Source organism: Micropterus dolomieu, linkage group LG08 (genome assembly GCF_021292245.1).
Source record: "Micropterus dolomieu isolate WLL.071019.BEF.003 ecotype Adirondacks linkage group LG08, ASM2129224v1, whole genome shotgun sequence".
Taxonomy (NCBI): domain Eukaryota; kingdom Metazoa; phylum Chordata; class Actinopteri; order Centrarchiformes; family Centrarchidae; genus Micropterus; species Micropterus dolomieu.
In genome coordinates this window covers 7914296-7936375 of record NC_060157.1, presented here as the reverse complement: position 1 = coordinate 7936375, position 22080 = coordinate 7914296, and the positions used below count along the sequence as shown (strand labels likewise).

The window sequence follows — 22080 nt, the reverse complement described above, 5'->3', positions numbered from 1 at the left end:
CCCCACACTCCTCTGCTGGTCCCAGGAGAGATGGGGCTGCGCACCATGTCACATCAACACACCGCGCTAACCGTCCTACCAGGGGGACTTTGGTCAGATGACATATTGTTGTGGCACTGCTCTGGGTTTCCCTCCATCTCCCCTCTGAATCTCCTCTCTTTAGAGATTTAGCGTGACTCCAGCTGGCTGCCTTCAGTCACCTTGCATACAACAAACGGAACTTTTCATCACCCGTTATAGTGACACAAAACTAATCCTATAGCTATTGCTGCCATCTGAGAACTTGACTTAGTTTCTTTAGGCAATCACACTGATGTGCTTCATCTGCTGGCCAGATTACTGATCGCAGTTATGCTGTATGGATCACAAGAGGACTTTTTTACCGCTGCTTCTGGTTGGTAACATGACTCAAATCAACACAGTTACTGTTCAGCTTCTACCTTTCCTGGTGGCTTTGCATTGGCCTTATCCAAACAAAGACCCCTGAGTTATGAAAATATTAAGAAGGTTTATGCTATAAGAAAAAGTACCATGCAGCTAAGGCAGATTAGTTAAAGTAACTAGCTCATAAGTATCCATTTGAAGTGATGGTCATGTTATTGCCTGTATGGCTAAAGCACTTCTTTTCACACATAGACTTCTGAGCACTTGAGACACTGGGGGCAGGGCTGCCTGCCATGATGAATAACGTTAGCAGGAAAGCCCAGTGATGGAGATTAAGCAGAAATACAGTTGGGTTATTAAAAAACTATAATCTCTCTGCTTACTGTCCTGCGGTGAGGGAAAGCAGCCCTCCCTGAAAGCAAAGGCGAGAAAGGCCTGTATAGACATGGAGACATGGGCAAGATAGTGTAAGAAAAATGAATAGGAAGATGTAGATTATAGTGAAAAAGAAAACAGAGAAAGAGAGACAGAAGTGTGTGCCTAAACAAAGATGACTGAGAGGTTGCTATGTGGAAGCTAGGCCAGTGTGTGTATGTTTTCCTTGGACCCCAGGCCCTTCGCTGTTTCCACAAAGACACAGAGTAGCTCCAGGCTGCCTAGTTGGCTGGGAAGAAAGACTAGGGGCGGACAGTCATGGATAGAGAGGCCTCATGGCCTCAGCCTGCTTTCTTCAAATCCACATAGGTCATGATCTCTTGCAGTATCTACTGATCCTAAGTCCCTATAAGTGGAGATGGAGTTTTGCTCTTTTGCAATATGCCTGTGATTTGATCATTTACAGTGGAAATGAGTCTTCAGGACTGCAAAAGTTTAGGGTGGAGTAGATCCTCATAATTGCTTAGGTTGCTCCTGACCTCACATTTGCAGTTTCGTTATGACAGCTCATACTCTGAATGGCCAGCCCTCAGTGTATGAGCTATGTGTTACTGATGTAACTTCCTTGTCTAATCAGTTTGTTTGCATTTCATTCTCCATTGCAAGACAAATATAACATCTGTCTTGCAATAAAGTTGTGCTTAAACCTGACTCCCTAGACCATCTGTCATGTCACCTGCTTCTGTCAAAGCGTTCAAGTAGGAGATCAGCGTTAGTGGCCAGGTGGTCAAACAGAGCAAAGGGTCAATGAGGTTAAGCTACGCTAGTCCAGTCTAAACCAAGCCAAGAGAACTACCATCCCCAGAGCAGTGACAGAGTAGTAAATACCATTCTTTTCAAATCCTCACCCTGATTGTCTTTGCATGAAAAATTGTGTAACTGGAGTTGCACTTGGAGCCTGGACTTAAAGCCAGCTTTCTGCCAATTGTCCAGATGTTTGCAACGGCCTGGGAAGGGAAGGGGGAATTAGGATGCTCAAGGATCAACTAAAGGAATGCATGTTTTAACATAATACTATTATTCAGTGTCATTTTCCTGTGTTTTTCCCAGGGGATCGCACCGTCAAGCTCAACGACACAGATCATCAGGTTGATTTCAAGTCCCACCAATGGTTCGGTGCCACTGTGCGTTCTCACGGTGACACAATTCTGGTAAGGGGACTCCCTTAGAGTTTCAGCTTTGCGTCACACCACTAGTGTTCTGTGCTGTTATGAGTGGGCCTTTCAGTGGAGCCTGGTCTGGCTATGTGACTGTGAGAAACCTTCTACTACTTTCTACACTGTTGAAGTGTAGTAAGTAAGTGAATGTGTTTGTTCTTTGAATTTTATCTCTCAGATTTCTGTCCATTATGTTGTTGTCATTCTGGTCCAGTTTTCACCTCCAGTCTTGACACACTGTAAAGAAACATTTTGTGCCACCCCTGTGACATCAGAGTTGAAAAGCCTGTTGTTTGGTCTGATAGTAAGGGTTGTGCCCTGGGTTGAGTTACGTGGTTACCCTGCTCCAGATGTACCACTGACATAGGCTTGGTTCTCCTCCTGAGTTCACCAGGGTGTTGTAGCAACTGGAAAAACATCTCCTACCTACAAGCTAACCCCATTCATCACCACATTTCATCCCTCCCCACCAATGGCCATCTCTCTTCAACCTTCTCTCTACCCCAGGCATGCGCCCCTCTCTACTCCTGGCGGACTGAAAAGGATATCCCCCGTTCTGACGCTACAGGAACCTGCTACCTCTCAGCCTATAATTTTACCAAATTTGTGGAGTATGCTCCTTGCCGCACAGGTAACTGCCACCTCTCTTCAAATCTGACAGGAATGTTAACATTGATAGTTTTTTAGTGTGTTTTTCTCTTTTTTTCTCTCTTATTATGACAGCTGTCCTCTTTGTGGGAGTTAGATATTGGAAAATGTATTTTATGAAAACTATTTGCTGATGCAGTGTAATGCCTTTAAACCAGAAGCATGATGCACTACTCCACACCTGTGTGTTTCAGAGATCAGTGATGCGGTGGGACAAGGCTACTGTCAGGGAGGATTCAGCGCTGACTTCACAACGGTAATAATCAAGTTCCTGCTAGTGAACCACCAGAGGTTTCTTGGTCTTTTCCTTTTTCATTGTAGTAATGCGCAGGTTTTATCTTTCAGGATGGCAAAGTGGTATTGGGAGGGCCAGGCAGCTACTTTTGGCAAGGTATGTATAACATATCAATCAACCATGTGAAAATCATAAAAATTCAAGCCTCAAAATGTTCTTCCAAGTTTATTTTCATCCATCTTTCATTTCTCTTCCTTTAGGTCAGGTGATCTCTGCACCTAAGGAAGACATTATCAAAGCTTACTACCCAGGTTATTTTATGCAGTCCGTGGACAGCCAGATCCAGACGAAACAGGTCATGGCTGTACATGATGACAGCTACCAAGGTAAGAGAGGCAATATAATCTTGGTGCTTTTATGTTGCCCGTTCACACAAACAATATCTTCATTTGTTTGCCAAGCAAGATGAGGCTGATGTCTTTACTCTTGCCTACAGGGTACTCTATTGCTGTTGGGGAATTCAGTGGTGATCAGGTGGAAGGTAAGTCAATAAAATAGGCTATGCACCCACATGGCCAATGTTAGGTGAGGACAATATTTTACATGATTATTGATCTGGAAACATTGTCAAAACTGGAATTCTCTTATCCTCCTTCTGTGCTTGACCTGTATATTTTCCCTTCTAAAACATAATTCATCTCTCTGTGCACCTCTTAGATTTTGTGGCTGGTGTTCCAAAAGGGCTCATGCTTTATGGTTTGGTAAGAAAGCTTAATCATCACTCTTATTTTGGCTCTCATGTTGGTGATTTAAGAATGTGAGGCCTGGGCTTTAGACTTGGGACTAATACAAGAAAGTAAAAGAAAGAAAACAGCCTTAGTGATATTGTCACAGTGGGAATTATTTTTTGCAGCGAATTCCATACCAGAGACTGTGCTTATATTAGAACATAAAAAAACCTTCACCATATGTGGCTGCTGTGTTGCAGGTGTCTTTTCTGAACGGTACAGATCTGAAGCCCATGATTAACTACACTGGTGAGCAGGTGAGTCAGAGAGCTGCGATCTCCACCCTCTACAGCAAACACTTCTTGCTCCACTTCCTCTGTTTTCATTGCTCGGCTCCTCATGAGAGCTCCTAATTTGTTAAGTCAGTGTAAGCAAAAATAATTTCCTTTTACAACGTTCTGTTTACTAGATTTTGGTCTCTTTCGTGGTTTGCTGTGAAGCTCAGTAATTGAGGGGAAAGTGCAGTGGCAATTAGTGCAAATGATTCTGGGAATAGAAAAGTACTGAGCTCGTTTAAACAGTGATGATTGACTCATCTGAATAAATAAAATCATAAGTGAATTTGCTTACAGTCTGGCAGTTCAGACTGCTTCTACAATGTCTGTGCTTTTTAGACTAAGGTTCAGAAAATTCAGAAAATGAAACTGACCTAGAAAAGAAACGGGACTAAACTGGGCCAAACCTGTAAAACCCTTCAACCATTCACATTTTCTTCAAGCCTCCCTCTTTTCTTGTAATGCAGAAAGCAAGTCTGAATCTGGCTATAGCATGACTGTTTTGTTGTATTTAAGAACAAGCCAAATCGTGATGATAATCCTTTTTGGCGATGACATTTTCATTGGCCAAAGTTATTGAAACACTTTTAACTTTTAACAGATGGGATCATATTTTGGCCATGCAGTGGCAACGACTGACATCAACGGTGATGGGTGAGTTGTAGATAATTAGCTGGCACAACCGATATTGGATGCCACCAAAAACTCAGGCGTTGATTTGTGTTATTTTCTTTTCTTGTTTGCAGGATGGTTGACCTGCTAGTGGGAGCTCCCATGTTCATGGCCCGGGGCTCCGATGGCCGTCTGGAAGAGATGGGCCGTGTCTATGTTTATCTGCAGCGTGGCCCACTTAACCTGGAGCTCAGCCTACCTCACCTAACAGGCACCCAGGTGTTTGGGAGATTTGGCAGCACCATTGCACCATTGGGAGATCTGAACCAGGATGGTTTTAATGGTAAGAATGGTGATTGTAGTAGGGGGACTGATGGAACTTTGTCAATAAAATTAGTTAGCATCATGATTTATATTTCTTACCTGCATGAAAATGATCCGAGGAAAGTACAAGTGCAAATTAAGTAATAAAGTAGCAAACAATTGCAAAATCTGTAAAAAGATGGCAGTGTCGTTTGGTTGGTTAGCCTGGTCCAAACTATTGTCTGTATTGTGATGCAATTTTGTACATTTCATGGTCCCAAAAGTATAAAGCTCTGACGATTCCTCTAGCCAGTCATTAATTTGCTAAAACTTTATGACAAGGCAGCAGCAAAACTAATGACATGATTAGCCTCAGCTGTACTTTGTAACATTTAGCAAGCATTAGCATTTAGATTTAAAAGCAATGTTCACCCTTATAATATTAGATGCTTTCTCTGTTAGTGAAAGTTTTTTTACAGGGATATTGTGGCTACAGTATAACATTTTTCCTTAATTTTGCCCATTGGCAGATGTGGCTATCAGCTGTCCATTTGGGGGGGACGATCGTCAGGGACTGGTCTACATCTATAATGGATACTCAGAAGGTCTCAGGGATAAGCCATCTCAGGTTATCACTGGGCAGTGGGCTGCTGGGACTATTCCTGCCAGCTTTGGATTTGCCCTCAGAGGTGCTAAGGACCTGGACATGAATGGATACCCAGGTGAGTGAGACTCACTCAAGTATGCAGTGACCATTAGTTTTAAAAAAAAAAAATCTTTTTAGTATGTTTTCTAATTTTGTTCCTTTATTTCCTCAGATCTCATTGTTGGTGCCTTTGGTGTTAATAAGGCAGTTCTCTATAGGTACGTTGTTTTGAATCATATACTATAATCATGCAGTGTTTGTTTAAAATAATTCGATATATATTTATTCACGTTTTTGCAGAGAAAATCAATAGTCGTATTTACTATGAAGCTGTAGCTAGCAGACAGCTAGATTAGCTTTGCATAAAGACTGGAGACAGACAGAATTGTAAAATTGCAGGTTTTAACGTTGCTGGTAGGCAGATTTTTTTTAACCTTTGGACAGAGCTAGCTAGTTGTTTCCCTCTGTTTCTAGTCCTTATGCTAAGCTAAGCTAAGCTAACCATACTGCCATAACAGACAGCTGAGCTGAGAGTGGTATCAATCTTCTCATTTTACGTTTGGCAAGCAAATATTTCCCAAAATGTATAATCTTTGATGATTGAGTCTTCAATCTACATTCTTTTTGTTACCCACAGATCCCGCCCAATAGTAAACACCACTGCCTCTCTGACAGTATACCCCACCATGATCAACCCAGAAGAGAAGAATTGCATGGTCACCAATGGAAACACCAGCATTCCTGTTTCCTGGTAAGTGTTCAGCTTGTCCAGTACTGACACTCATCTTCCTGTGGCTCAGGCTTCAGTACTGCTCCCTTGGTATATGTTTGACTCAACTGCAAAATGATGGGCTTTCCCATTTTCTCCACATGCGTAAGCACTCCTATCCTGGCAGGAAGTTCTGATAAGCAATATCCTCTCCATCAGCAGTCATGGTATTCATTTATACCGAGAGCTGTTATCTAACCTGTTTTCAAAAGGTCTTCATATTACACTGATTCTGTTGAGGAGCAGAGAAATAACATGCTGAATAGCAGCATTGTTAGCCATTTTTGGCTTCCTCCAAATGTGCACAGTATTCAGTTCCAGAAAAGGGGAGAGGAAACAGATGACGGTTGCTCGCTGCTCAACATGGTTGACACTGTGCTCATGTGTCTGCTTTTTCCCCCTTTCCAGATCCTGATCCATAAAGGAAACTCTTGTATACACATGTGTCTTGATTACACTACGTTGCCTGGTGATGAAGAGTTTTTGGTGGGGGTGAAGCGAGAGCACAAGGGATAATGGGAGGGAGGACGGGAGGGGAGGGGCTAGAAGAGTTCTGCTGTTGCTTTGAATGAGATATTGTTTGGTGGTGGAACACAGCTGGGAAACATCAGGACACGTAGACTCCCGTGAGATGCACATACAGTCGTGCAGAAACAGGCAGACACAGGAGCATATACATGAAGTTATTACTGCTCCTCGAAAGAAGTCCTTGTACCTGTGCCTTTTTTTCCACTTCTCTTCCCTATCCTGTTTTTTGTTTCAGCAAACTCTCCCTTTTTCCCTTTCTCACTTCTTCCAGTTTTTGCTCTGTACCTCTTTTGTGGGTTTACTAGTAAAGGGATTGAAGGTTTTGGGGTTGCAGACTTTTGGACAGCAGCAGCGTGTTGTGCGACTGATGTCATGGGAGAGAGCTACAGGCTTATACAGACAGCCATTGACTGGTCAGCACTGAAACCCGAGTCGTTGCCCAATTTCACCCTTCTTAACTCTGCTATTCCTTTGTGTGTGTGTGTGTGTGGGGGGGGGGTGACACAGATTTATCAGCTTGGCTGACGAAAGCAGTCGGATGCCAGTATGTCTCCAAAAATTTGGCATTTTTTTAATATTATTCATTGTATTCCAATTACGGCTGGTGTGTTGCAATGTGAACCATGTAAGGAGCTGACACAAAAAAAGTGGGCCATGAGAGAAAGTGAGAGAACAACTGAGGGCAAATGAGGTGTCTTGTGTGTGTACAGTATATTTATACTGAATCTCTTCCATAAATGAACATGTTCCCCTCATCATGTCCTTGTCCCCTCTGTCCAAAACAGTGTCAACCTGAGTTTCTGCATATCTGCTGATGGGAAGCACCTACCAGGCATCCTAGGTGATCCAATTTTCCACATCTGCATTTTATTACATATACGGAAACTGTCAAGTAGCCACCAATGGTAATGTTTTAAATTCACAACAGTCTTTAGGTTAAAGTGTTTTGACAGGTGATGTAGCTTTTGGATTTTTTTTTTATGACAAAAAGTGGAGAACAGTGTGCCAAATATTTTCTGTGATCCACCTTTAATGATCAAACCTCTTCTGTGCTCAGTCTGCTTTACTTATCAACCCCTAGTTATTATCTTTAATTATTTCTTCCTTTATCCACATGTGTTCCCCGTGCCATTAAGTTTAAGTTACATTGACTACATTGTGTGTGCTGTGGAGTATTTATGGAGGTCTTTGGAAAACCTGTCATTACGTGACTCACGAACATTCATCATGCCATGAATGCTCATTTGTGTGTGTGTTACGTGTTCCAGATTTCCAGGTGGAGTTGCAGCTTGATAGTCATAAGCACAAGCAGAAAGGTGCAGTGAAGAGGGCTTTGTTCTTGGATTCCCAGCAGCCTTTGCTCCAGAGGAGCGTAATAGTGCGCCATGGCGAGCGTATATGCAACCACACCAAGATCTACCTAAGAGTATGCCCTTTTTCTCACAAAAAAATCTCTGATTGTCGTTATTCATCCTGTGATTTAAGTCTGTGCAATATCATAATCACCAGCAAAAATTTCAATAAAAGGAGGTTTTCTAAAAAAACATATGAATCAGTAGCTGTATTTATTCTACGATTATAATTGCAAACCTAAATCCCGGGAACAGCAGATTCTTCCTTTTGGTATAAATTGTATCTGACAAAAGCCCTGGTATGCGTTTCTTTGACTGCAGGATGAGAAAGACTTCAGGGATAAACTCTCCTCCATTTATGTGGCCTTGAACTTCAGCTTGGATCCAAAAGCTGCAGCTGACTCCCACGGCTTGCGGCCCATCCTCAACTATCAGACCACCAACGTAATTGAGCAGAAGGTACTTTGACGTGCACTACACCTCCCCAATCTTCTATCCAGCGCAGTTACTAACCACAGGGCTTCTAGTGTGTGTGTGTGTGTGTGTGTGTGGTGTGTGTGTGTGTGTGTGTGTGTGGTATATATGGTGGAGCAGTGTTCCCTAATAATGTGCATATGGTTCTTTGCTTGGATTGCTTGGACTCATTCTCTCTGAGCTGATAAGAATATTCACCACATTGAGTAATCATTCTCCGTATCACCGCCCAGCTACTCACTGACTTTCTCCTGTCCCTGATGAAAGAGTGAGCCTGCTCTTTTTAATGTAAAATCTAAGCTACTCTGCTGGGACGAGGTCCAAGTTGTCCGCTGTTTTTTTAAAAAAATGAAAATGTGAGGCATATGTACAATGGAGCATTTCCCTGTCCCAGCAGGAATTGTTCTCAGCCTGCTTGGCTGCATAACGGTACATAGGTGACTCGTTCCAGAGCTACAGACACAGAAGGTTGGTAGATATTTCAAGTTGGGGCACAGCCACGGTGTTCGCCCATCTGGTTGAAATTTCTCGGCATTTCGCCAGTTTTCTTCTGGCAGTGAGAGAGTAGAGTTGGCTCAACAAGTGGGCATCTTTCCGCTGGGGCACAACACGCACCATATGTGACTTCAGCAACAGTCAGTTGGAGTGTTTGGGGAATGGCAATCAACGTAGTTTTATCTTCCCTCTTTCTCCATTTCTCTCTCCATGCTGGTGTGTTTCTGTCTTTTTCCTGTTGGATCAGGACTGAACCCTGTCATTGATGTTTTCCCTAGATATCAAAGTTCGGGCCTCCAACAGATGTGGTCTATGGCCGAACCAAGACCTTGACACAAGCCTTAGCTAAGATATCAACCTTAAACATGAAGAAAGTCTTTTTTGTGAAACACCCAAAGAGGGCAAACTGGATCTGTGTATATGTGTGTGAAAGGGGAATGGTGTCAGACTGCCAACATATTTCATTAATCTTGCTTTAGACTGTGTGAATATAACAGTGTATAAACAGTGAAGTTATACCGCAGCCTTGGCCTTCATCAGACACATGATGCCCTATTGATTTCCACATATGCTTTGAGATTGTGTGGCAGGCCATGTGACATTTCATTGACTCTGCCAAGTTCTTACTTTCCTCAAGCCAGAGTGAGAAAGGGAGATGGTTGATGTGCACAGCACATTTTCTCTCTCTCTCTAATCTTAACATATTCCATATGTTTCTATGAGAGTTATGGACATTATGATGGATCTATTAATTTGCATAATACTAAGGTCTTGTATGAAGGCATACATTTGTGCAAAACCAGAAAGAATCCCAGTTATTGTCACCTTTTTAGAACTTGGAAACTTCTGAAATTGTGCATCAATGCCCCCATTGTTCTGAATAATAATACCATCTGACCAAATTATTGTGAATTTGATTAATGTTCTCCACTAATTCTGCCAAGTTAGTATTTTGATTTCACAGCATGATGCTTGATCTCATTATGTCACATGCTGAGGTCAGTGTTGTTGTTTGACTACAGTTACGGGCCTGCAAACGTTGTTTTGCTGCCCTACACATACAGACCAGGGTGCACATGTGGCCAAGTTAGCATGGTGGTTACCATGGTGTCCATAATTAGAGCCCCTGGATGGTGTAATGACAAGGGGGGCGCTTGGCTCTCTCTAATCTCCTCCTCCATTTCTATTTATTATCCTCATCGTCCTGAGCATCATCACACTGTCACAGTCACAGCGGGATGCAATTTAGCAATCCGCAGGGCTTTCCCTGCCACACGTTCAGTGGTCATCCACTTATCCAGCAGTGTTTCTGTTGCTTTGTTGTCTATCCATTCACTGTAATCTCTGAACCCCCACTTCTGCTTTTCAGGTCAGCAGAGATATTGTATGTCTCAGTAGTTCCTCTAGGCTGTAGGCTCATCCCTCTACATATGATCATATACTGCTGTGGTTCGCTGGGTGGCGTAGCGTGTGGTAGAAGTGCGGTATGCCACATAGTGCCGTGATATGGGACACTGGTTTAGAGCTGGGAGCTGGCAGCTTTGTGCTCAGCACCACAGGAGTATCTCCTCTGGCAGGTTCTCCAGGCCAAACGTTTCCTCAGTTCATCATTTCCTTCTGTTACGTTGCAAACAGAAAGCGTGTGAGTGTGTGTGTGTTTGTGCAGGGACAGCTGGTTCAGGGGAGTGCATCTGTGCCTGTCATGACCTCACTGAGTCAGTAATCGTCCCTCCGAGCCACAGCATTGTTTTTAACTGTCTTATGGGCAGTGATGATGTCTTGTAGATAAGGGGGACTGCAGTGCAGGTGTGTGTGTGTGTGTATGTGTTGAATAGTTGTTGGGAGGCAGGGGGGAATGTATTAGTCATACCACATGTCGCATCTTGTTACACTCATCCTGTTATCTCCCATAAACAGATATTTAATTTATCTTGTGTTCTTAATTATCTTCATATGCAGAAGAAGTGTGTTTTTAGTCAGAACCTCCAGTATGATCATCATTGTCTGCAGCCCCCATTAAAACTTTTATCACCCCCAATGTGCATCTTTCAGGCTCAGATTCTGTTGGACTGTGGAGAAGACAACATCTGTGTTCCTGACTTGAAGCTGGCAGTCCACGGGTAAGTCTGTTTGTTTCCTTATATATTTCTAAAAATCCTCAGAGCATGTGGATTTCAGGAAATATACTAGAATGCACTGGATAATACATGGTAAACTGTGAACAGGGTCACATTCGCTGAACTCTTCACCTCTACTCTGCAAATGGGACCTTGGATTTGAGTGCTAAAGTGTAGTGTTTTTGTTGTTCCGCTGATTTGTTTAGTTTACAATACCAGAGAGAGACAGTTAATAGCCACAGCCTTGCGGTAGAGTAGGGGTACACCGTCCTCTGAAAACAGGAAGCTCTGCTCTACAGGTGCTATGACAAACAGTTATGGGGAAAATACTGGAGAGATAAAAGGGATCTGTTTTGAAAGTATGGGAGCTGTGTGCCAGAGTCCCAACCTCTCCTGCTTCTGAAGCCGTCAGGAGCACCCTGCCTGCCACACTTTGATTCAAGAAATCTGTTAGCATTTTTCTCAAAAATAACAGCCTCCTTGATACTCCCTTCTCTGCTCTGTCATTTTGATTTCACATTCCTATATTTATCTACCATCTGCCTCCATTTCTTTCAATGTATGGCTGATCCATCACATATGGAACCCGCTGTGAATGCTGCTCTCCGTCCAAGTGCAACTCTAGAAATTGAGCTGTAGAAAGTGTGATTAGTGCAATTAAAATAATAGCTTGATGTTTTTGTCTGGTCTGTAGTAAATTAATAAAGCCTAATAGTAGTTTGAAGGGTTGACGGGATGGCCATGATTTAGTGGAATTTTGGACAAAAAGTATCCGTCATTCCTGCAATGTTGTTTCTTTTGTTGCACTGCCAAAGCACGTAACCTGTTAGACCATGTGTCCCTCAGGGAAGCTTTAAGGTTTTGTGGAGTTTTCTAATTTTGAGCCATTGTTTGGTTTAAAAAAATGCAGTGGCAGTTAGAATCAAACCATGGTTGACTCGCAGGCCGGCTGAGGATCAGCTCCAGAGCTTCTCTCTCTTGCTCTCCTGCACTGCTCTATGAGAGAGGGCTGTAATTAAAAGCGTCTGTGTGGCCCTCCATATGGAATTTCTCATTGTTCTTAGCTGTGGAAGGAGGTGGAGGGAGTGAGAGAAAGCAAGGAAGGGGGAGGTGTTTTACAATCCTACGCTCTGTTATACAGCATGTTTGACTTTATTACCACATTGGAAAAGTTTTCATTTAATAGGGTGCGGGGGCTTTGGTGAAGAATTTAATTAATATTTTTCTGTAGCCAGGCATTAAAGAAAATAGATATGCCAAGCAAAAAGCCTGACAATTTAGTAGTTTTATTAAAGCAACAGCAATTTATTGCCCACTCTACTGCTAGCAAACACAAACAAAGAATGTCTTGTTTACTCATGTTCACGCAACGGTGTAACACAACTTGATCCATGTTTATTTGTCTAAGGAGTCTTGACACTATTTAACCTGACCATCGACCCTATTAGTAATCATTTTTTCTTTGGTTGGGTCCTCAGGAACAGGAAGGAAGTCTATCTGGGTGATGACAACTCGCTGACCTTGACTTTCAATGCCAGGAATGAGGGTGAGGGAGGGGCGTACGAGGCAGAGCTGTATGTGGTGCTGCCCCCTGAAGCTGACTACAGCGGTATTGCCCGCAATAATGAGGTGACTAGAAATGCAAAACACAGTGAAAACCCACAACTAATACACCTCTTGAGACATGATTACGGTTGTTGGTCTTTTTCTTGATGATTATCCTTTTTTTGTGGTTTGACCAATGTGTTCTCTTGTTTTTCAGAGCCTGGCCCAGCTGACCTGCAGCTATGAGACCGAGAACCAGACCCGATACCTCAGCTGTGATTTGGGCAACCCGATGAAGTCTGGCACCAGTGTAAGGACACCACTATCTCCTGGCAGATTTTTTCCCTCTTTAGCTCCATGCCCTAATGACTTTAAGGATTGTAGGATACGCCACTCTACCTGAAATGTATATATTGGTGGTAAACAGTTAACACAACATCATGATTTGCTGCTGTTTGTAGGAAACGGTTGTATGTCATCCCCAGGTTGGATATGAACAGCACAGGAACAGTCTGTATGTGTTAGGAAGTGTTGTCACAGGAAGAACAGACTCCATCTGTGCCCTCAGCTTCCTGCTGGGTAGAGTTCCCCTTTTTAACGATGGAGTCACATGGTGACATGCTTTAATAGGTCTGTAGAGGAAAACCATCAACTACTTGTTAACTGAAAGAGACAGATAGAACTTTCCAAGTGCGTTTGTTGTCGTAGAATCCGCTCACTTTTTCCCTCAGAATGTCTCAGCCGATACCATTATTGATCTAAAGTGAATGGGAGATGGAATTATAAAGAAAGAAAGGGCAAAGCAAGAACTCTCAGACACATTTAGGACCTGTCCACGTGCATTGCATCTGCCTGCGGGGCATACAAGGAGTTCACAGACTGACACACCAAAAACATCACATATCTATCAGAGGATTAGATGAGTGGAGTAGAGAGTGGAGGAATGGCTGCCTGATAGTCCTTTACAGTACTTTAAATAGAGTATATAAAGCTCACACAGACATTCTAGTTTTAGGTATGTTACCCACCTTTGTCTTCTCTGTTACTGGTTAGGTAATAATGTAGAAATAATGATAATGATGATGATTTATGTGTTGGATCTTCCTCTCTGCAGCTCTGGGCAGGTCTGCGCTTCACAGTGCCACGACTGAAGGACACGCACAAAACTGTTCAGTTTGAGCTGCAGATTCGCAGGTACAACTTCATGTCAACACACAATAGAGTCGCCAACAGTTTATACAATATGTGTGGATACTGATTGAGTAGTACCACAGCTCTCGAACGATGTCATCTAATCAGAATCTTTTTGTTCTTGATTGACAGTAAAAATGAGAATAATTCCCACAGTGAGGTTGTACTGTACAAGCTGGAGGCGGTTGTTCAGGCTGATGTCATTCTACAGGGGTGAGTTGAGCATTAGGATTCCCTGATATGAACTTTTGGAATTTTATTAACTCTCTGGTGCCCCCTGACACTTGTTCTCACACCCCCACTTCTCTCTTTTCAAGTGTGTCTCGACCAGATAAGGTCTTCTTCCCGCCAGTCAACTGGAAGGTGACCAAAAGCTATGGGGTGGAGCAGGATGTCGGGCCTGTAGTGGAACACATCTATGAGGTAATCAGCCATGTTCTTAGCTGTGCAGACTCATTGGGGCTGAGTAGATTGGGTTGGAAAGCAGATTCTACTGTTTAGAAAGCAAGTCAACTTCCCAGGGCAGCAATGAGGGAAAACCAAAGAAAGCACTGTGATTTATTCTCAGGCTGTGCAGATCCACTTTAACTTGGGTGAGATTTAACAGTACTGTACTTTGGGTGACCTATTTGTAGATTAGGGAAATAAGTAAAATATGAAAGAATGGAGAAAAAATTATTGCAGCCTCCCAGTTACAACAATCCAGCTGCTTTAGAAGTTTTCTAATACTTCACATACTAAAGTGTCCTATTTAATTTCCTTTTTTCTAGCTGGTGAACAACGGGCCCAGTGGGATCAGCCACACCCAACTTGAGCTGCGCTGTCCCCTCAGTGTCCAGGGTCACAATCTCCTTTACCCCTTGGAGTTCTCCACAGAAGGCCCCATTAACTGCACCTCCGACAAAAACATGAACCACCTACACCTCAAAGTAAGTGCTTTGTACGCAGAAGCACACCTCTCAGGGTCAAATGAGGCAAAATCAGATGGTAAACATCTCCCACCAATTCCTAGTCAGATGTATGATTAACAGCTGAGTCCTCCCGCTGGTTGGCCCACACCCACCTCCTCCTCCTCCCAGCTTCCCAGCCCCACCCAGGACACTTACTCTGCCACCGCTTTGAAGTTCCAGCTCTTTCTTTTGCCCAGCACAGCTTGATGAACCACCTCACCCAGTACGCTCACTCATCTTCATATCCAGCGACGCACCCCCTTACACCCAGTAGCAGCTTTGGGATTTTGTAGGCAAAACATTTCAGTGCAGTTTGTGTTTACATTTAAAGCATGACAGATGTTGAGCAGGGTTGTGAGTGGTCATCCATCTTAGCTGTGAAATAATGTTTTTTCCTTCCCTGATGAATTGCTAAGTATGTTGCATTTCCACATGGAGTAGAACTCACATGCTTCTGATTAATGACAAAAAGCCAAAGGGTCATTCTAACATTGGTTTTTATATTGACAGAAAGGGTGGTGGGCTCTTCTGCCTGATGAGGTCAGTGTCTGTGTTGTCCTAATGGGTGGTGTGTGTTTGTTCCCTCTCCTCCTTTTAGCTCCAGCAGACATCCACAGAACCTATCCTGGCACTGAAGGCACAAGAGCACCATGTCGAGAGGAGGGACGTCCACAGGAATCCACTCACTCACTTGACTAACCTGGTAAGATGCCTAAAGGGGAATTGTCACGTTCTATAAATACAACATGTTGAATGCATGAATGAACATAATCAAGCCCAAATGTGAAGTCGAATGTAATAAGAGGACTTGAATGTGAGGGAATGAAGAGCTTGAGTTTACAGTTAAGAGTAAATGTGGTTAAAGCCTATTTTTGTGTCACTTACACAGCAGGACAGAACACTGTCAGGTTTAAACTATATACTTTGCTGCTTTTCCTTAACTTAAGTGTACAGATCTGGATCAATTTTGGTGACACTTGGCCCTGATCTTATGAGTCTCCTGGGATTGGGTAATTAGGTTATGATGTCGTTAAAAGGGAGGGGTCAGAGGGCACAGCCTTGTCCCGTCGTGAATACCATTAAAGAGCCTTTAGTAGTGGTGGAGGGGTGGAGAGGCAGAGAAGACATGGGCCATGGGAGGGCTTTTTGTCAGTGATGCACTGGTTACTTCACAGACTGCTCTCTCATTTTCGGCTCTGGGTGTTGGGAGGCCCCGAGCCCCCACACACTGGCCCTATTGATCCACCCAGCTGCAGGTAGCTTCTCCCTCTGCCTACGTCTGTGGATACCTGCCTCCACTAAAGAGGTCTTTGTCTGTGCGCCTGTCGCTCCTAAACGTGCTCGTTTATCAAGCATGTCCAATGACACATTTGTATGAAAGACCCCATTCTCCCGTTTCCCCTGTTTCTGCACTTTTGTTTTTCATGCTCGGGACAACAGACATCTCTGTTCAAAGTGTCTCTTGATCAAAGTGTGTTAGTGTTTAGCAATGCTTGGATGAAGCTGTCAGCCCAGGTCATAGTGTAAGAATTTAAAATGACCTGCTGAGTCTTTGAAGAGCTGAGCATAAAGAACAAAGGACTGGCTTTAATTGCACTCATAGTCAAAAGGCATTTCATAATTACTTGGATTATTTTTTTAAATGTTTGTCGTAGTCTCATTGTCTTGTAGTACTTCTAGTACTGCAGCAGGAATCTGGACCAAATCCTCTTATTAACATGTGTAACTATACACATAACTATTTATTAGAAACTGGGCAACCCATAAGCATTTATTAATGTCTATCAGTTATAACAGCATTATTACTAAATACAAAAATTGACACTAGCCAAAGGGATTTTTAAAAACAATCTGGCAAACCAAAAGTTGTTCTAATTAATGGCTTATTACTGATCTATGAAGCATTTGTAAGATATTTATTAGTCATTAATAAATCCATTAGTTAAACTACTATACTTAAAAACTCTTAATAAAGTTATCGTATCAGAAAGTGCAAAATCTTAATTTTATTTTACATCACTTATAAAAATAATACTTGTTTTCATGTTGTTTTTTAGAAATAGGGTTGAAAATGAGATTATTTTGTCTAACCAACATTACAGAACCCAAAAGGATTAGATTTACAAAGACACAAAATTAGAAAAATCATCAGGTATGTCACTTAGTAGAATTTTTTTCAGATTTTTTATCGATCGACTAAATGATGACTGGACTAATCGTTTCAGCACTTTTTACAAAGTGTCAACCTATGCAGGCCCTGTGTGTACAGCAGCTGTGTAGTGAGGCTTGCATTTTATGAAGCTGTGGGAACAGCCTCCATGCCCACAAAATTCAGATAGACCACATAATCCCACCAGGGAGGATATGTGGGACTTAGGTCTGAGGCATCTTTGGCAGTGGTCCATGTTCATGTCATTTCCACAAACCTTTGTGACCCCGGTGCCCTGGGGCATCGAGGAGGAAGTGGACAGATACGCTCCTTGTCAATCTGAATACCCTCATTAAATCTGTCTAAGACTGAGCCTGAAGGAACAAGGCGGGTACTCTCTTCTCCTCTCCTGTTTGCCCTACTTGGTGTAATAAGTAAACTAATGCATTCCTGCAGGAAACCTGCATAAACCTCTCAGTCTGGGGGTGGTCTACTTACAGCACCATCTCTAAAACACAGTGTGTACATGTTCTAAAATGTTAAATGTACCAAGCTGCATTATGGGGATCTAATTAAGATTGTGTATTCTACAGTCTTGCGAAAAATGGGTCGGTTTTAGTGGTTGGGCAATATTATGGAGAGTGGTGCATGCTGCATTTTTACAGTCTCATGACATTCCTTCAATCTAATTTGAAGCAGGCGTGGAATAGAGATCATAACATTGGGCTCTTTGTTATATTTATTGGACCTGCAGCACTAACATGATGGTTATTTGTCCTTCCCATATCTGTTCTACCACTGTTCACTTTTGTCTGTATGACTTTCACCTGCGTTTAAGTCATGTGGCCTGGTTGGTTAAGTTTTGTGGGAATAATCTCTTTTATTACATTCCATCTATGCACAAGAATGGCTTAAACAAAAGTTATTTAGCATTTCATTAACATTGTCTTAACTCCTTTCGCTCTGTTCCTGCAGTCCTGCTCTAATGCGGAGTGCTGGAAACTCCTGTGCAACGTGGGTCTGCTGGAGAAGGGGACTACTGCTATCCTCAAAGTGCGATCCCGCATCTGGGCCGAGACCTTCATGGAGGTTTGTTGGAGATGACCCTTGCCTTACAAACTCACTAGACATGTATTGTGCATGAACATGACTTCAAACCAGATGACAAAGGCAGTGCAGAGGAAAAGGCTGTGCACTATAGATTAGTCTCTTCCCATAGGCCCCTCTGTGTTTTCTTATGTCAAGCCTTGGCAGGAAGTAAGAAGTTAAAACCTCAAATGTGCAGCTGCAAAGGTGCATAGCTGCAGTAATCAGTCTCACATATTTGTTTGTGTTGACTAGGCATCAGCATTGGTTTTGGATCAGTTCTCAAGACTGTCAGTATGTCTCACACATTTGCCTCAACAAATGGGACAACAGTTGCTAAGAATCTAGATAGCACACTGGTTGTGTAGAATGCTGTTTCTATGAGTTAACATTTTTTTCGTCTGCCTGCCATGTCTAAGCTACACACAGACTATTTACTAGCTCCCGCATGCTGTAACAGAACGCACATGTGTGAATGCATTGAAAATTCATTATCTGGTTTCACAACTTCTCACAGGATAGGAATGCTGAATGGATTCTCTTTGGAAGAGGCACACGGTCTCTGTCGCCACCTAGTGTATTACTGGTGCATAGCATGCATTTTGAATCTGATTTTGTAACTTGCTTTATACCTTTCTTCAGAGAGCATACAAGCAATATGTACTGGAGTGCCTTGCCAGATACAGTGTGGAGAAGATGCCCTATGCCATCCTACCCAAACATTTTCCCAGTGGACACAAAAAGGTATTTAATTCATTAGTCAATTCATTCCAGAGGGTCTACTTTAATAAAAAGGTTTCATCTTAATTGTCTTTGTAGAGTTAAACTGACAAACTGGTTTTGTCATCAGGTGGTGACCCCAGTGATGTGGAACAAGCCAGATATCGAGAACTCAGTTCCTCTGTGGATCATCATCTTGGCGATTCTGGCTGGTTTACTGCTTCTGGCTCTACTAATCTACGTCTTATACAAGGTCAGTGCTGCTGTGACACTCAGATTACTGAAGAGTACTGAAAGATGAATGAAATCGTAACTAAACTGTGCTCATTTCTACTTTTAAAAAAATGTTTTCTTGTAGTTCGGCTTCTTCAAGCGATCGCTACCTTACGGCACTGCCATGGAGAAAGCACATCTCAAACCACAGGCTGCCTCTGAGGCCTAGATGACAACCGGAGCTACCAGAACCACAGTACCTGGCAATATGATTGCAACGGAGAAACACAATGGAACATGAAGAGTGGATCAGAAAGCAGCTGAAGAGAAAAGAAAGACCACTGGAACTCCGCTGTGCTGCACAAGAGGAAGACAAAAATCCAAAGATCTCCAAGCCAAATGAATGTTTTTTTTTTCTGTTTTAATTTATGTCTTGTTTGTTGGCGGGTTGGGATTGTTACCAAATAGAACTTTCTTTCCTCAATGCCTCAACTAACATGAGACTGAACAACACGAAAGTGACTAGAAAAGAAGTGCAGGCTACCGTTAGCCTGTAGATGCAGTGAGATGTCTGTCGGGTTTCCTTTTGTTGATTCTTTTGATGGAGAGTTCTGTATTACCCCTTTAACTGCCTGTTTTTGGTGCTAATGATCTGATGTGCTCACTGCCTCTGACAGAATATGGCCACATGTAGCTTGTGGCAGTCAGTAGCTGTGACTTACGCTGCCTACTGAGGCCTGGAAGTATTCTTCTGGTGTTTCCTTAACACATTCTTATTGACAAAAGATTGGTAAACGGGTTTCAGGTGAAAACATAAACTGGCTATAGCAAAGGCAATATTATCTGTCTAAAGGTTGAAACCTTATCTATTGAATAGCTTAGCTTTTATCACAACATTTTAAATTTTACATAATTTAAATTTAAACCCTGACCTGTCTGAAGTGTTCCCTTGATTCTTGCCTAATGCATGCTGAGATGCTGGGCTCCAGCACCCCGCAATCCTGAATGGGATAAGCGGACATAGAAAATGCATGGATGTTTCTCAACTGTTCATGAAAAGGATCTCTCTCTGCCTCAGGTTGGTGGACAGTGCTGGCTTGAGTTGTTTTAGCACTCAAAGGAAATCTACTGATATAATTCCAAAGACACCAAAGACTGACTGACTGACCTTCCTTTGAGTTGATTTTGACTCCTACTGATCGCTTTGTTTAAATCCTGTTTGTTCATGTTCAGAGTTACCAATGCTGGCATCGTCTTTGTTGCATAGTCGACTGGGATGGGACTGGAACCACCACAGACCTGTGAAACCTCAGATTAGGCTTGAATCAGTGTGGTGTTCTCCTAAAGAGAAGAAGTCAGTGGCCATGGCCCAATGATGCCTTGAACCAAAGACGGGACAATCAGCAATGTTGTAGCCTTGACAGAGAGTTTTAGTCTGGGAGCAGGTGGGATCATCACTCTTTGAGTGTGAAGGATCCATTTTCAGCTTACAGTGTGTGTTACTGTGAGATACTGTATTTTTGATTGTCTTTGAGTAAAAGTTGCCCATGTTTAGAAAGAAAAGTGGCTCAAGCCATCCCACTACCAAAAGGCTACAGGGACTGAACATTAAAATACTTTGTGTTGGTTTCTTTTATTTGTACATAGATTTTATGTGCCTTAAATGTAAATACTTAATGTCTGTGGATTAGAGTTACGGCTGTGTGTGCTTGCATGTATATATGTGTGACTTCATGAATACATGCAATTGTGTGAATGGTGTATTTATGAATGTTTGTTTTGTGTATGAATTTATTACCTTTCCCACTGCTTAGTCCTGCTTATCCCTATCACCTCTGTAGCTTGAGATCATTGAGGTTAAGCCATTCTGCATTCTTATTAGTCTCGGTAGCATAAATACAGTCAGGAACCTATTCAGGAAGACCGCAAGGCAGCAATTAAAATACTTACAACCTCAGTGGAAATGGAAAAAAAAAGACTGTAAGACTACCGTCCAGATGTTAGCGTCCTACAGGATGTCTTGTACCTCGACCAAAGGGATAATAACAGGCACTGGGAACTAAATGTTGTTTGGAAGTGCAATATTTATATTCACTCTTATTAATATTACATTGCTTTCTTTTGTTTTATGTTTTATTTGTGCCTGAATTGCCATAAACCAGAACTTCTTCTGTCAGAGTATGTGATACGCACATAGACTAAATCCTTTATAAGGTTCTGAGTTTTTATTTTCACTTGCTTTCTCCCTAAGCATACTTCAAGTGTGAAACTGTTTTTTTTTTTTTTTTTTAAAAAAGGACTTTTCCACTTCATACATATTCACCACTTTATTGCTGGACCACTTTTCTGATCTTGCTGAGTTTTATACCACAGACTGACACAGGAACATAAAGAACATATTTGAGTTGAACTTGGGTATGTTGACACAGTTTGATAATTTATGTGCTGTGCTGTTGCACACCTGTCCAAACACCAACACTATACTAACCACATGTTATACATTTGTTTGCCTCATCACACTCTTTTTATATGCCCCCTCTTATTGAATAGTGATTTATTATTAGTCAGATTCTCCATAAAATCCCCTTTTGGTAATTGATTTAAAATGTCTTTTAATATTGCTGGTATGAAAATTCTTTACTGAACATGTCAAACCATTATTTATAATGACAGGGGATTACATCTTCATCCATGGTTACAACCGGAGAAGGCACTGGGTTTTTACTTACATGTTAAATGTTTTTTTTTTTTTTTTTTTTAACGTCTTAGCCCATTTTTCACTCTCCAGGACTTCCAAAAAGAAGTTGTACATATTTATGACAAGGAGAGTATTTTTGAATTCAAATGATAACTGATTTGTTGTGAATTTTTCTCACCCCATATTGGGGAGAACATTTTTGTCAGTGGGATAGACGGGGGGGTCTTTGGAGATCAAGTTTTACCTGTTAAGGTTTGTACTTTAAATAAAATATTTCCCTTTTTACAAATGCTTGTGCTTTCATTGAATA

At 42.2% G+C, this 22080-nt stretch overlaps 1 protein-coding gene across 1 annotated transcript in view; it reads left to right on the top strand.

Annotated features, from left to right (window-relative positions):
- The window catches only part of itga5 (integrin, alpha 5 (fibronectin receptor, alpha polypeptide)), a 33415-nt gene extending 11356 nt beyond the window's left edge, over positions 1–22059 (top strand). The window contains exons 3-30 of the mRNA XM_046057210.1: positions 1870–1970; positions 2484–2607; positions 2819–2880; positions 2970–3015; positions 3120–3245; positions 3356–3400; positions 3577–3620; positions 3848–3904; positions 4524–4576; positions 4669–4877; positions 5368–5559; positions 5656–5701; positions 6121–6234; positions 7566–7621; positions 8049–8206; positions 8454–8591; positions 11154–11221; positions 12697–12847; positions 12981–13073; positions 13878–13957; positions 14087–14167; positions 14272–14377; positions 14725–14883; positions 15503–15607; positions 18029–18142; positions 18782–18883; positions 18990–19112; positions 19218–22059. Of these exons, the coding sequence (XP_045913166.1) occupies positions 1870–1970; positions 2484–2607; positions 2819–2880; positions 2970–3015; positions 3120–3245; positions 3356–3400; positions 3577–3620; positions 3848–3904; positions 4524–4576; positions 4669–4877; positions 5368–5559; positions 5656–5701; positions 6121–6234; positions 7566–7621; positions 8049–8206; positions 8454–8591; positions 11154–11221; positions 12697–12847; positions 12981–13073; positions 13878–13957; positions 14087–14167; positions 14272–14377; positions 14725–14883; positions 15503–15607; positions 18029–18142; positions 18782–18883; positions 18990–19112; positions 19218–19301 (2837 nt within the window). The 3' untranslated portion in view covers positions 19302–22059. The remainder of the gene's footprint in view (positions 1–1869; positions 1971–2483; positions 2608–2818; positions 2881–2969; positions 3016–3119; positions 3246–3355; positions 3401–3576; positions 3621–3847; positions 3905–4523; positions 4577–4668; positions 4878–5367; positions 5560–5655; positions 5702–6120; positions 6235–7565; positions 7622–8048; positions 8207–8453; positions 8592–11153; positions 11222–12696; positions 12848–12980; positions 13074–13877; positions 13958–14086; positions 14168–14271; positions 14378–14724; positions 14884–15502; positions 15608–18028; positions 18143–18781; positions 18884–18989; positions 19113–19217) is intronic.
- Positions 22060–22080: the final 21 nt, after the last annotated feature.